Here is a 14,201-nt window from a genome sequence, read left to right on the forward strand (position 1 = left end):
TGCATCAGATAATCTGCTTCTGAAATCCTCATTCATGCCTTTGTTAAAACAACTATTTCAACAGACTCCTGGCTGACCTGCCTTACCCAGTCCCCCCTCTGTAAGCCTAACGTCATTCAAAACCCTGCTGCCCATGTCTTTACCCACCCATCAACCCTGTGCTTGCTGACCTACATTTAATCGCAGTCAAGCAAATGCCTCAATTTTAAAATTCTCATTCTTGTTTTCAAGTCCCTCCATGACCTCATCCCTCCCTATCTCTATAAGCCCTTCTAACCCCAGAACCCTCAGATATCTGCGCTCATCTAATCCTGGCCACTTGAGCATCCCCAATTCTAACTACTCCACCATTGGTGGCCATGCTTTCAACTGCCGGGGCCCCAAGCTCTGAAATTCCCTATCTCTCTTTCCTTCTTTAAAGACACTCCTTAAAAACTACTTCTGACCAAGCTTTTTGCCATCTGCCCTAATATCACCTTATGTAGGTGAAAGCTAAATCCTGCTTTGTAATGTTTTTGTGAAGCTCTTTGTTTCAGTACATTAAAGGTGCTACAATAAACAGTTTTAAATTATCAACAATAACCTAAGAGAAGCAGTCTGAAAGCAGACCTTTTGTTTCAGACTCTGATACAGCACTAAGTTCTGAAACTACATCACAAATAAGAGTGGATTTTCAGCCTATTATTCATGAGCACTCTATAACTAAATTTATTTGATTTACACAAAGTTCTTGCTCTAAAGCAGCCTTTTCCCTGTAGTCCTGAAATAAGTTTACCATTAATTTTGCTTTATAGCATCATTATGGACAATTTAGTGCTACAGTTCTACTTTAAGAATACAAACCATTGTATGACAGCTATGTTTTCTACCCATTTTCAACTTATGCACTTATTAACCTTCTTAATGTTCTATTTAAAGAATGAGATTGTAAGTATTTTAAGTTTCAAGTATTTGACGTTTTTCATTTTAAATATTATGCTTCTATTTTTCCCCTCATCTTTAGCTCTGCACTTCCCAGGCAAGACAGTTGGAAAATGATCTATTCCAGAATTCTTTCAAAACCACTGTTGAACCTCAGTTGGGTGCTAGAACAAGTTAAGATGGCTCATCTGGCGATTTTTCTTCCTTCATTGTTGGGAAATGTCTAATTTTTCATAGACGCCAGCCTTTGGCAGTACAGCCAAGATCAGGAAATTGATACCCAGAGAAATTAAGGTGTTGGAGCCATTGTTCTAGGCACTCCGTGATAGACATTAGCATGCTGCACCGTCCTTTGACATCTCTACATACCTTCTCTCAACAGTGATCTTTAGTGAAAGGGTAAAGATTCCTTCTAGAGAGCCTAGACGACATGCTGCACTCAAATATGAAATGGGCACTAATATCAGATGAAGCAAAGGAATTCATGAGATATATCAACTAACAGGTATTGATCATTGTGATGTTGCTCAATGCAGGCATAATATATTGAAAATGAACTCTTTGGTAACTGCACAGTGGAGCAGTTAGTCAACGTCAGAACTTTTACACAAGGGAATTGCTGAAAAGTTTCCTTCAAAAAAATAAAATAGGTAATCAAAACACAGCAACCATCTCCAAGCTGCCAGTGATAATAAAAATCTTTTTGTTGTCTAATTAGGTGACTATGAATCGAGTTTCAGTTGCTGTTTTTGTTCCACTATGCTGCTTGGTTATGTACCAAAGTATATTAATTGTATTCGCTATGTGTCTAATGGGGTGTTACTGCATTAAAGATGCACTCTTTAGATATGCTTGTAATATAATGCTAGTGACTTTTGTGTTCGTAAATGTGTAGGATGTTAGTGCATGATAGGAATATTTAGCTGCACCTAGCATTCACGGTCAACATCAACTTCCATATTAGGTACACTGGTAATCAGGTACAGAATGAAGAAAGTGAACATGCGGACATACAAACATATGAATTAGGAGCAGCAGCAGTAGGGGGGGCAGTGGTGGCATAGTGATATTGTCACTAGACTAGTATTCCAGAGATCCAGGGCAATCGTCTAAGGACCCAGGCTCAAATCTCACCATGGCAGAAGAAGAAATTCAAATTCAATAAAAATCTGGAATTAAAAAAGACCAATGATGACCACGAAACCATTGCCAATTGTCGTAAAACCCACGAATGTTCTTTAGGGAAGGAAATCTACTGTCCTTACCTGGCCTACATATATGTAGTTGACTCTTAAATCCCCTCTAAATAAGGGCAATTAGGGATGGGTAATAAATGCTAGCCTACCCCATAATGCTAGCCCATACCCCATAAATGAATTGGCCCCTCAAGTCTGCTTTGCCATTCAACGAGATCCTGGCTGATCTGATTGTAACCTCAACTCTACATTCCCAGCTACCCCCAATAACCTTTTGCCCCTATGCTTTATCAAGAATCTATAAACCTCTGCCTTAAAAATATTCAAAGACTCTGTTTCCAGTGTTCCAAAGACTTACAGCCCTCAGAAAAAAAATTCTCCTAGTCTCTGTCTTAAATGGCACCCCCTTGTTTTTAAACAGTGACCACCAGTTCTAGATTCTCCCCCAAGAAGAAACATCTTCTCCACACCCATACTGTCAAGATCCCTCAGGATCTTACAAGTTTCAAACAAGCCACCTCTTACCCTTCCAAATCCATGGATACAGCCCTAGCCTGTCCAACCTTTCCTCATATGACAACCCGCCCATTCCAAGTATTAATCTAGTAATCTCTGAACTGCTTCCCACACATTTACATCCTGCCCTAAATAAGGAGACCAATACTGTATGCAATAAACAACATTCCATTAGCTTTCCTAATTATTTGCTGTACCTGCATACTAGCTTTTTGTGATTCATGCACTAAGACACTCAGATCCCTCTGAATCTCGGAGCTCTGCAGTCTCTCACCATTTAGATAAGAAGTTTCTTTTTCATTTTTCCTTGCAAAATGGACAATTTCACATTTTCCCACATTGTACTCCATTTGCCAGATCTTTGCCACTCACTTAGCCAATCCCTATCCCTTTGTCGCCTCTTTATATCCTCTTCACATCTTACTTTCCTACCTTTGTGTCATCGGCAAATTTAGCAACTATACTTTCAGTCCCTTCATCCAAGTCATTTATATAAAACTGTAAAAAGTTGGCACACCCTGATCCCTGTGGCACACCACTCATTACATCTTGCCAACCAGAAAAAGATGCATTTACGCCTATCCTCCATTTCCTGTTAGCTAGTCAATCTTCTATTCATGCCAATAGGTTACCCCATACACCATGAATTCCACTACTCACACTAACCATCATTATGGCCTCCCCAAACAAGTTTGTCAATTTAGTGCCAATTTGTGGCCAGATTTGTACTTTACACACCCACCAGGGGCTGAGTTAAAGGCCTATCTTTGTAAAATTCAAGAAACTGTGGCTTGTGCTTTCCTATAAAGCTGCGGTTCAACGTGACCTCCCAAGAAACTTGTGGCCCGTGACAGACACGGCAGACTATATTTTGGTCATTCAATCCCATATGGAAAGACAGTGAGGAAGGTACTGCTCCCCAGCAACTGATTTATTGAACAGATGTTAAATATATGATATACACCAGAGGAATAAAAGGTATACTGAAACCTAACGTAGAAGCAGTCAAATCATTGTAAATTCCTAGTTTAGCAAGAAGCTGTGTTTCAAACAGTATTTTCATAAACTCCAGGTAATTGGCACTTTCTATGTCTTTTAAATCAATTAAATTAACCAATTTGATTGAAAAAAACAAACCTATATTCTACATAAAACATCTGTTGTCAGCTTACATTTGGCAGATTCACCATTTGCTTTGCGTTAAAACACAGCACTGGACAACATTTTACATTTGGATCAGAAATTGTACACAGGGAAATTAACAGCTTTGATGGGCTAGGATAATGTAGTATAGCTACATATGTGGAGATATATGAACTTGGCATGTTTTCTCCCTGTTCTACTGAAGTTGCTGACTCTATTCACCCACCACAGGTGCTCGTCACGTTCAAGTAGATCATAAAAATGGTCATTCTTCATGTGAAAAACCACACATTGAATGTTGGCAGGCTTTTTGATCATAGCCTGACAAATATGCTTGCTTCTGCCTTAACCAGATATCTACTCATGCTCTTTCCAACAGGGGTACAGAACAGCAATCAAGTTTTAATATACAGTGCAATTAGGGGGCTACAGTTGGTTAATCATCTAATTAACAGTGGAGAGAGGTCCTTTTGGTCAGTATGTTTTAAAACCAAACCACATGGTACATTGACAGCACTATTTAACTGATCAATATTCAACTTTGAAAATCATCTGAAAAGGACAATACTTAGTTTAAATGCATTTATTCCTGTACAAATGGAAAAACCACAATACTTCCACTCACTGAAGATTTCTCATTGTGATGATTTGGACATAGTTTTTGTATGCTCAAGACCAAGAATGTTTATGCTAAGGGAAGGAACTCTCCCCATTTCAGGTTCCCAGTGAGAGTCAGGTTGAGCACAGACAGATATAGAATAAAAAGGTCCCTCTATTATGCCTCAAGGTAAATAGTAGCCTTTAATGCAGTCACCACTGTGACTTTTATTTCTCATGCCAGCCACTCTGCCAGATAGGGTTCGTTCTTATTACGATCCAAGTGGAAAAACTGTAAACCAAATTTACTGAATAAGTCCCAAATGAAGAGATTACCAACAAGATTTGATTTTTACTTTAACACAAGTCAGAACCAATGCAACTTAAACAGGAATTAACAGGAAAATGATACTTCAAATAAAAAGGTAAATTTTACTTTAAATATTTGATGCAACAAAAATACCCCTCACACAACCACAAGAACCCACATCACTGCACACAGGTATGTGGCACCACTTGCAGTTCCAAAGTTCTCTAACTCGACCACTGGTCTACAGGATCTCTCACTTTCCCACTCAATCAATTCAATCCTCAAGTCACGTTCACTGGCAGCCGTCTTCCATCAGAGGCCCCTGGAGACAGTAATCACCCTAAGAGCACATGCTTGCAGAACCTCCTTAGTGAGGTTCACAATAATCTTGGTGGCATAGATTCCCCAGAAACGCCTATATCAGACCCCTTCAATGAACTCCTTTAAATGGTTTAGTCAACTCTGGCAAAACTGAGGCAGCAGGGTTAAAATTGTCAAATTCACAACCCAGGCTCTAACCATGTCTTCAGCCTTCGGCGGAGAAGAAAAGAGTTGACGTTTCGAGTCCTCATGACCCTTCGACAGAAACGTCAACTCTTTTCTTCTCCGCCGATGCTGCCAGACCTGCTGAGTTTTTCCAGGTAATTCTGTTTTTGTTTTGGATTTCCAGCATCCGCAGTTTTTTTGTTTTTATCTTCAGCCTTCTGTCCTGTTTAACTGTATTACACACACACAGCTCCTTGCAAATGTACCTTCTCTGTCCCCACCTCTCCTGCAGCTCTGCTTTGTGTCTGGCCACACGACATTTTTGTATTTTAACTTCCTTTCTGTTGGTACCGCTTCCAAGTCAAGGATCACCAGTATTTCTTATTATTCAAGAAAATAACAATTTATCCATTTGCAATCATACAAACTCTTGAAAGTCTCTTTCACACGTTCTAAAAACCAATTACACAGATTCCACAGACATTTTAAAGAGGTGAGATTGCCCTTGCTGTACTGCTTCTGGGTCAAAAGTCGTCACATTCCTCAAACTCGTTTCACATAGAACTTCACAGGTAGCAGATGAAGGAGACTCTCATTCCATTGGTCTGGGCTGTATTTGAATTTTGATCCCAGAGGTGAAAGGTCACTGCTTAACTCAACAGAAGACCCAGATGCCTTCATTAGATTAGAGAGAAGTATTAAAAGGTCAAGAAGCTGGAAGGCAGAATACAAAATTGCTCCAATTCAAATAAAAAATATAAAAGAGTGTAAATCAGTGACAGACAGGTGCCTGCTGCCATCAGCATAGCTGATTTCTTACTTACTTAGAGTCACTCTAAAGGTAACGCTGATGAATATGCTTACAACATACATGGTTACTGTACAAACTTTGACAGTGTAGTTACTTTGTGAATAGGTTGGTGATTTTCAGAGCAATGTTTACTGTTCAACAAAAAACTTTTTGTAGTCTGAGAGTTGGAACAAGAGCAACTTGCATTTAGTTTCCTTAATATAGAAAATCATCCCACAAAATTGTAATAAGAATAAATCTTAATTCCAGCACTTGCTCTCATGTACTTGCTCTCTATGACTGCCTTTTGTCCTTACAATTAGGTTTCTGCCTGCTTGCAGCACCAAGAGCATCCATCCTTGCTGACTGCAGCCATAATGCGCTGTCCATCTTTATCCTCCATCACCTCTTTACAACATCAACCACTCAATTCCCCTCCACAGTCCATCACTGTGGCACTGTCCAATTTTGGCTTTATAACTACCTGTTCGAAGCAAACCTTCTCACGTTGTCAGCTGTGGTACAGTTGATGGCTCCAGGTCAGAAGATTGAGGATCCAGAAACTTAAGCATATAATTTAGTCTGAAACAGCACCAAGTACTGAGGGTACTGTACTGTGGTCAGAGGTGCATCTTTCGGATTAGACTTTAAACTGAGAGCCTCTCTGCCTCCTCGGATGGACGTAAGAGAGTCCAGGTCACTATTTTGAACAGCAGCATGGAAAATATCCTGTGTCCCCTGGCCAACATTTATTCCATGACCAATATTTCTAACAAAAAGTGACTAGTTGGTCATTCTGACATTTTACTGTTTGTTGGTGCCCAAATTGTCAGCCACCTTTTCTACATAAAATGAATTCATTAAGTGCACCAAGCAAAATTTTGTAAAAATCAATACAGGTTTACCCAAGATGCTTTGTATAGTTTACAAAGTGCTACCTTAGCTTACAAGCAGAAAAAATGCCTTGAGGTGTTACAAGTTGAAGGAGTGTCTACATTTCAAAAAGTAATGCAACAGCTGTGAAGCATTGTGGGCTTTTTAAAAGGCACTGTATAAATGCAAGTCTTTCTTTCATCTAAAAAAAAACGTCATGTCTGAGCAGTCCTGGGGGTCCATTCAATATCACACTATTGCATATCTCAATATGCAGATCTAACTCCAAATGCAAGCATAAGAGTATAACAAATAACAAAAATACAAGTCCCAAATTCTGTCTGAAGCCCTTGAATTAAAAAGATTATCGCCAGGACCTTGAATACCATGCACCTGTCATTGACACCACATTCAGTGCAAATGTACATTTCCACTAGAAGAATGAGCCAATGCCAAGCAATTTCAGCTTAACAATGTTAAAGTGACAGAATAAACAGAGTCATGGTATACCTGATTCTAGAGAAAAAAGGAGTGAAACTCTGGACAGAGCAGTACCAAACTGCTTGGTCTGACTGTCACAGCCTGGAATGCAAATCAGGTTTGCCAGTTGTTTGGGGTGAGGAGGGCAGAAGGTCTGTTGAACTCTTGGATACTTTATTTAATTTAAAACGTTCAAAAAACAATTGATTCTTCCCTCCATGCTAGTTAAAATATTAAGATTTCTAATGTTCAGCAGGCCACTTTGCACATGCATGTGTCCAGAATTATTCACAGTTCTCTTCTAAACAGGGGAGATAGAATTTCTAGTCAGGCAGGAGACAAGCAGTGTAAACAGTGTTCTGCCTGGCTGAAATTCAAGACGAATAATTGCAGTGGGGGCTTTTTCATTATATTTCTCGATATTTTTAAATACTGTGTTAGAAGTTCGCTCTTTCAGAATTTCAGTGCACAAGTGACTGCAGGAACTTTGCCCGGAGTTTGAGCAACTGAAAACATCTTGGAAATGTGTAACTACAACATGAAACTGTAGCTTGTAAGTGTCAAGTTTTGGTCAAGAAGTATAAACAAACAAATTGGAATTAATCAGTCATCACATTAAGAACAATTCAAGGAGAGTACAGAAGTAGGGATCACTGTATTAAAGTAAGGGGTTGCTCACTTAAAACAGATGAGATATTTTTTCTCTGAGGGCCATGAGTCTTTGGAACTCCCTTCTTAAAAAGGCAATGGAAGGCAGAGCTGGATAGATTCTTAATAAGCAAGGGAGTGAAAGATTATCATGGGTAGGTGGGAATGTGGAGTCGAGGTTTCAATCAGATCAGCCATGATCTTATCGAATAGCGGAGCAGACCTGAGGGGCCGAGTAGCCTACTCCTACTCTTAATCCATATGCTATGTTCAAAATTACAACCATCTCAAAAATATGTAAATTAAGACTCACAGAAGCACTTTGGGAAATCAGGATATTTGATGTGCAAAGTTAATCTGCCTCTATTTCTATCTGAGTTAAAACCCATAAATCAACTGAATTTTGTTTTGTCAGCTTGCACCCATGTTTTGCAGGGCCAATTACACAAACTGGAAAGTTTGAAAAATGAATGCTCCTGGCAAAGGGCATATCAAAATAAGAGGAAGAATCAGTCTAACGGTACAGTCTTTAAACTGTGATATTAGCTGAAAAAATAGATAATTCAGCATTAGTCATCCTTTGAACTACTGCTGAACAATGAACAAAGCAATTTGATTTACACAAAGTTGATTCCAACATTCCCGAGGGGAAAGGGAGGGGGGCAATTATGAACAAAAAGAAATATAGTTACAGCTAATCTATTCTGCAGCTTAATAAAATGAATTCATTAAGTGCACCAAGCAAAATTTTGTAATGATCAAATTAGGTTTACCCAAGATGCTTTGTATAGTTTACAAAGTGCTACCTTAGCTTACAAGCAGAAAAAAATGCCTCGTGGTGCTGCAAGTTGAAGGAGTGCATGGATAATAACAGGTATGCATTCAAACTCCATACCAACCAAATGACCATGCATTATGCAACCAAGGTCTGGTAAGGCATGAGGTATGCCTTGGAAAGAGTGCATTTGAAAAGATTTTCAACGGCATGTTGCATCTTGAATGGTTGCTCTTTTGCGGTATGGACATGCATTAAGATCAACAGAAGTGCTGCAAGTTAAGAAGGGCTTGGCACAGGTGAGCAAATTGGCATGCAACCCTCAGAAACATTCCATCTTAGGTTATCCATCCAGTGCTTGGCTCTATCATCAGGTAGTCTTTAACTTACCAGACTGCTAAACATGCTGCCTTTGGCACCCAATCTCCATGGCTCCATGGTCTTTCAGATTGTGTAGTGTTGAGCCTGGGCACCACTTGCTATCAGAATTCTAAGAATTAGACATTGCTGTCTTTGAGATGGACACCCTGAATTGCTAAATAAAGCAATACTTCTCAAACCTACTTCATGTAGAAGCACATGTACTTTACTTGCCAGAGGCAAGATCTGTACCACTCAGCTACTTGCTCCACAAAGGAATTCCTTTTCATTTAATTCTAACAAACAGCAATCTCACAAAAACATATTCCTCAAATAAAAGCAGAAATGCTCCCCTGCTATTAAAAATAACATCATCAGTTGTACAGATAGAATTAAGAAGAGTCCTTGAAACTCCATCCAACAAGCAAACACTGAAACATAAGCAACAGAGATCAATTCTAAGAATTAGTCTGTTTGTGTATACATAATGCTGATCTCTAACCCTGGCTCCTGGTTGTGATTAGTAGGAACCTACCAGGCACAGAATAGATCAGCAAAATACAACAATCCTGACCTCTAAATTTGACAATTGTGAAAACTTAAAGCTTTACAAACACGATACTGGGAAGTTATTTTTTAGGTAGTCATGTTATAGCTTCTATTGATACAATGAAGGAGACATTTAATGTCAATTATTCTGAAACACAGGTATAAACAAGAAAACTACCTGTAGCAAGACATTGCTTCTTCAACTCTTAACATAACTGGAGAGACCTCAGTCTGGCAGTGAAGTCCGATGGAAAATCAGGAGGCACTTCAACCTACCACACTCTGGAATGTTTCTGAGGCCTCAACTGCGGAGCAGTTTTGCCAGGGGAGCGGGGAAAAGGGCAAGTTGCCTACTGAAATTTTAGAAATTACTCATTGGACGGACTGGGAAAATCATTTACAAAAGGGTAGTAGAGCAATTCAGTTTAAACCTGTTACTAAAACAGTGGCGAGATCAGTGCCCCCTTCATGATGCAACCCATGTTTCTTAAATCAGCTGCAGATAACCAATTATAAAACGAAGTTAAAGTGCATCAGCAAACAGTCAAACATGTCGGCATTTTTAGCTTCCGAATACTTTTAAACGAATTGCACGTTATTAATCAGACCTGCAGCGAATAGCCCAACGTTTTCCAGTGGCAAACTAAAAACTTGTTCTGAATACGGGCAGGTAGGTGACACAAATTCTTGCCAACCAGAAATGTCATTAAGTGCAAATATATTGGTCATCTTTACAGTGCTTGCAGTAGGTTGGAACGTCTTCAAAAGGCGTCTCACAGAATTAATTACTTTCAGATGCAGCGCCGGTTGTTGTGTGGGAAAAAGCCAAATAAGTTAATGGAAGTAATTACTGAGGGCGAGAGGTTTCAAGGTACGAAGTGAGGGCGGGGTGAAATGTGGATCGAGGATGAAAACCAAGCCAAATGACAGCGGTATCGCTCCCTGGTGAAGATCTCCTGGAAAACCACCCTAGGTTTTCCTGATACAAATCTACCAAAAAAATTCAGCAGAATTTTGTAAAAAACAGAATTGGTGACCCAATTCCTTAGAACTGTCGACAGAGACATTCGGCCGCACAGGGATGTGGGGAACTCCCCGGTCCAAGTTTGGTGATTTAGTTTCGTTCAGAGATTTGGAAGGTTCTGCAGAAATAAACAACCGCTTTGAAGCTGCCGGGAGTATGGTTTCAGCCAAGATGGTTGCAGACTGACATATGTCTGGCCAACAAATGATTGTCTCCGAGCTCCAGCTCAACGTTATCTTTAAAGGGCTGAGGGGGTGGGGTGGAGACAAACGGGGAGGCTCAGTACCCGGGGCCGGGCCTGGCTGCTCTCTCCCCCCACACAGAATCTGTCCCTCTTACCTCAATTTTATCCACACTCCGGGCACAGCCCACCACCTTCATGCCGTGCTGAACCAGCTCCCGGGCGATAGCCGCGCCGATCCCCATCGAGGCTCCGGTTACCAGAGCCACGCGTCCCTTCCAGCGCTCCATGTCGCCGAGAACCCACCCCCCCACCTTCCCCCCTTTCACTAGGTCTGTTCACGGAGATCGGGATGTGGGCCGACAAAACACCAGAGAAACCTTTCCACTGCTCTCTCTCTCTCTGTCTGTCTGTCTGTCTGTCTTACTCACTCTTTCCGTGGGGCGGGGGGGGGGGAAGAGCAACTTCCAACACCGCCCGCCCCCCAGCAATAACCCAGTCCCGCTGGAGGCGACGCCGTGCACGCTGGGATTTGTAGTCCGCCCCTCCTGGTCCTCCGGAGGAATCAGCGAAGCTGAGGACTACAACTCCCTAAGGGTAAAGCGGCGGTCCAGCGCAGACGCATGGACCGCCAGTCGCGTCACCCTCCCTCCCGGAGATCAGGTGGCAGCTGAATTGCGACAGGACTCTGATCTCTGGACAGATCTGCCAAGGTGCATGTGTCATAAGTCTACTTTCACATTATATGGGTCCGGAAATGAAAGCGTACAGTATGTTCTTTTGTTTAACAATATGCAGTTTCTTAAACAGCTTAAAACAAGGATCACCTTGCAAACCTATTGCATCAAGAGCCTGCAACAAACACCTAGAGTGGAGAGATGAGATCGAGTTACCAAAATCACAACACAAATCCAGTCCCCTACTGGTGTTCAAATAATACGATTCCCCAATTCCCCTTTAATCTTATTTTCAGCCACGTCTCCTTTGAAACTAAACTAGTATTAAAGTTTTAAAGTTTTAGATATTCAGTGCAGATGTCAAGATAGCTTCTACCACAGTGACACATAGAACTCGTCGATCCATTGTCAGTTTGCTCCCCAATGGTACCAAGAAACAGGTTACTGCTTTGGAGGTTGTTAAATTTTAGCTGAGTTTAAACAACGCAAACAGAATCTACAGAACGAGCTTGAACATGAAAACAAAATCAACAGCAAATATAAAATAAAAACAGAGAATGCGTTAACGACGAAGTAAGTCAATCAACATTTGTGCTGACAACAGAGACTATATGATTCAGATGGCGTGTCTAAAATGTTCATCGAAAATGTCGACTGTTTTTTCGATAGATGACCTCCTGCGTCTTTCTAGCCTTTCTATTTTTTGCTTTATATTACAACACCTGCGGTATTTTATTTTCAGGAAACTGCTTAGATCTCTTAAAGTAATTAAGTTACGGCCGCTACCTACAAAAATTTGTGTCCAAATTCCGCTCAATGGATTAACTGTAGATGTCAATAGATTAAAATTTTATTACTCGTGAACCCTGAAAATTATTTCAATATTCTTGCACAATATCGGTGCAGCGCTCTGCAATTATTCATATTCACATCATACAGTATCAAAGCGTTATACAGGACAGAAACAGGCCCTTCGGCCCATCGTGTCCGTGCGGGACATCAAGCACCTATCTATTCTAATCCCATTTTCCAGCACTTGGCCCGTAGCCCTGTATGCTATGGCGTTTCAAGTGCTAATTACTTCTTAAATGCTATGAGGGTTCCTGCCTCTACCACCCCCTCAGGCAGTGTGCTCCAGATTCCAACCACCCCCTGAGTGAAAAAAAATTCCTCAAATCCCCTCTAAACCTCCTGCCCCTGATCTTAAATCTATGCCCCTGGTTATTGGTACCTCTGCTAAGGGGAAAAGGTTCTTCCTATCCACCCTATCTCTGCCCCTCATAATTTTGTATGCCTTTATCAGGTCCCCGCTCAACTTTCTCCGTTCTAAGGAAAACAACCCAAGCCTATCCAGTCTCTCTTCATAGCTGAAACGCTCCAGCCCAGGTAACATCCTGAATCTGCTCTGCACCCTCTCCAGTGCAATCACATCCTTCCTATAGAGTGGCTACCAGAACTGCACACAGTACTCCAGCTGTGGCCTAACTAGTGTTTTATACAGCTCCAACATAACCTCCCTGCTCTTATATTCTATGCCTAGGCTATTAAAGGCAAGTATCCCATATGCCTGCTTAACCACCTTATCTACCTATGCTGCCGCTTTCAGGGATCTATGGACATGTATAACCAAGGTCCCTCTGATCCTCTGTATTTCCTAGGGTCCTGCCATTCATTGTGTATTCCCTTGTCATGTTAATCCTCTCAAAATGCATCACGTCATACTTCTCAGGATTAAATTCCATTTGCCACTGCTCTGCCCATCTTACCAGCTGGTAAGGTTTTCCTCCTCACTATTTATGACACCACCAATTTTTGTGTCATCTGCAAACTTACTAATCATGCCTCCTATATTCACGTCTAAATCATTAATGTACACTACAAACAGCAAGGGTCCCAGCACTGATCCCTGCGGTACACCAATCATCACAGGCTTCCAATCAGAAAAACAACATTCAACCATAGCCTTATGCCACTAAGCCAATTTTGAATCCAATTTGCCAAATTGCCCTGGATCCCAAAGGCTCTTACCTTCTTGACCATTCTCCCATGTGGGGCCTTGTCAAAAGCCCTACTGAAGTCCATGTAGACTACATCAACTAGTCACCTCTGCAAAAAATTCAATCAAATTTGTTAGACATGATCTCCCCCTGACAAAGCCATGCTGACTATCCCTGATTAATCCCTGCCTTTCCAAATGGAAATTAATCCTGTCCCTCAGAATTTTTTCCTATAGTTTCCCTACCACTGATGTTAGACTCAAAGGATCGCCTTTAAAGATAAATCTTTAAAATCTGATAAAACATGAAGTTTTAAAAATTCTCTAATCATTAGCCTTTGTATTTTGCTTGCAAAATGTTTTTCAAAAGTATACTTTGATGCCCAAAGGGCACCTAGAATCTCTCTCACAAACCACTGATTTACAGTCCATTAATTCTTTAAAAACAGATCTAGATATTTGCTAGAAAGACATAGGGTGCAAGCATAAAAGTAGGACCGGACTAGGTGGTCTGTGTGGGAGTAAAATCACTGGTGCTAACCTAATTAGATGAACAGCATGTTTCTGTGCTATAAGATTCCATGGTTCTGTTATTGTCCTCTACTCACCTTTTGAAGGCAGTGACGTAATGAAGGAATGGCTCCACTGGTGCCAGAAACAATTCACAATACCTCACCCA

General features: G+C 40.9%; 1 protein-coding gene across 2 annotated transcripts in view; it reads right to left on the reverse strand.

Annotated features, from left to right (window-relative positions):
* Nucleotides 1-11,332, reverse strand: part of dhrs11a (dehydrogenase/reductase 11a) — a 91,428-nt gene extending 80,096 nt beyond the window's left edge. For both annotated transcript variants that reach the window (XM_041197338.1, XM_041197337.1), the window contains exon 1: nt 11,008-11,332. In XM_041197338.1, coding sequence (XP_041053272.1) covers nt 11,008-11,139 — 132 coding nt within the window. In that variant the 5' untranslated portion in view covers nt 11,140-11,332. The remainder of the gene's footprint in view (nt 1-11,007) is intronic.
* Between the last annotated feature and the right edge of the window lie 2,869 nt (nt 11,333-14,201).

Source organism: Carcharodon carcharias, chromosome 10, assembly GCF_017639515.1.
Source record: "Carcharodon carcharias isolate sCarCar2 chromosome 10, sCarCar2.pri, whole genome shotgun sequence".
NCBI lineage: Eukaryota > Metazoa > Chordata > Chondrichthyes > Lamniformes > Lamnidae > Carcharodon > Carcharodon carcharias.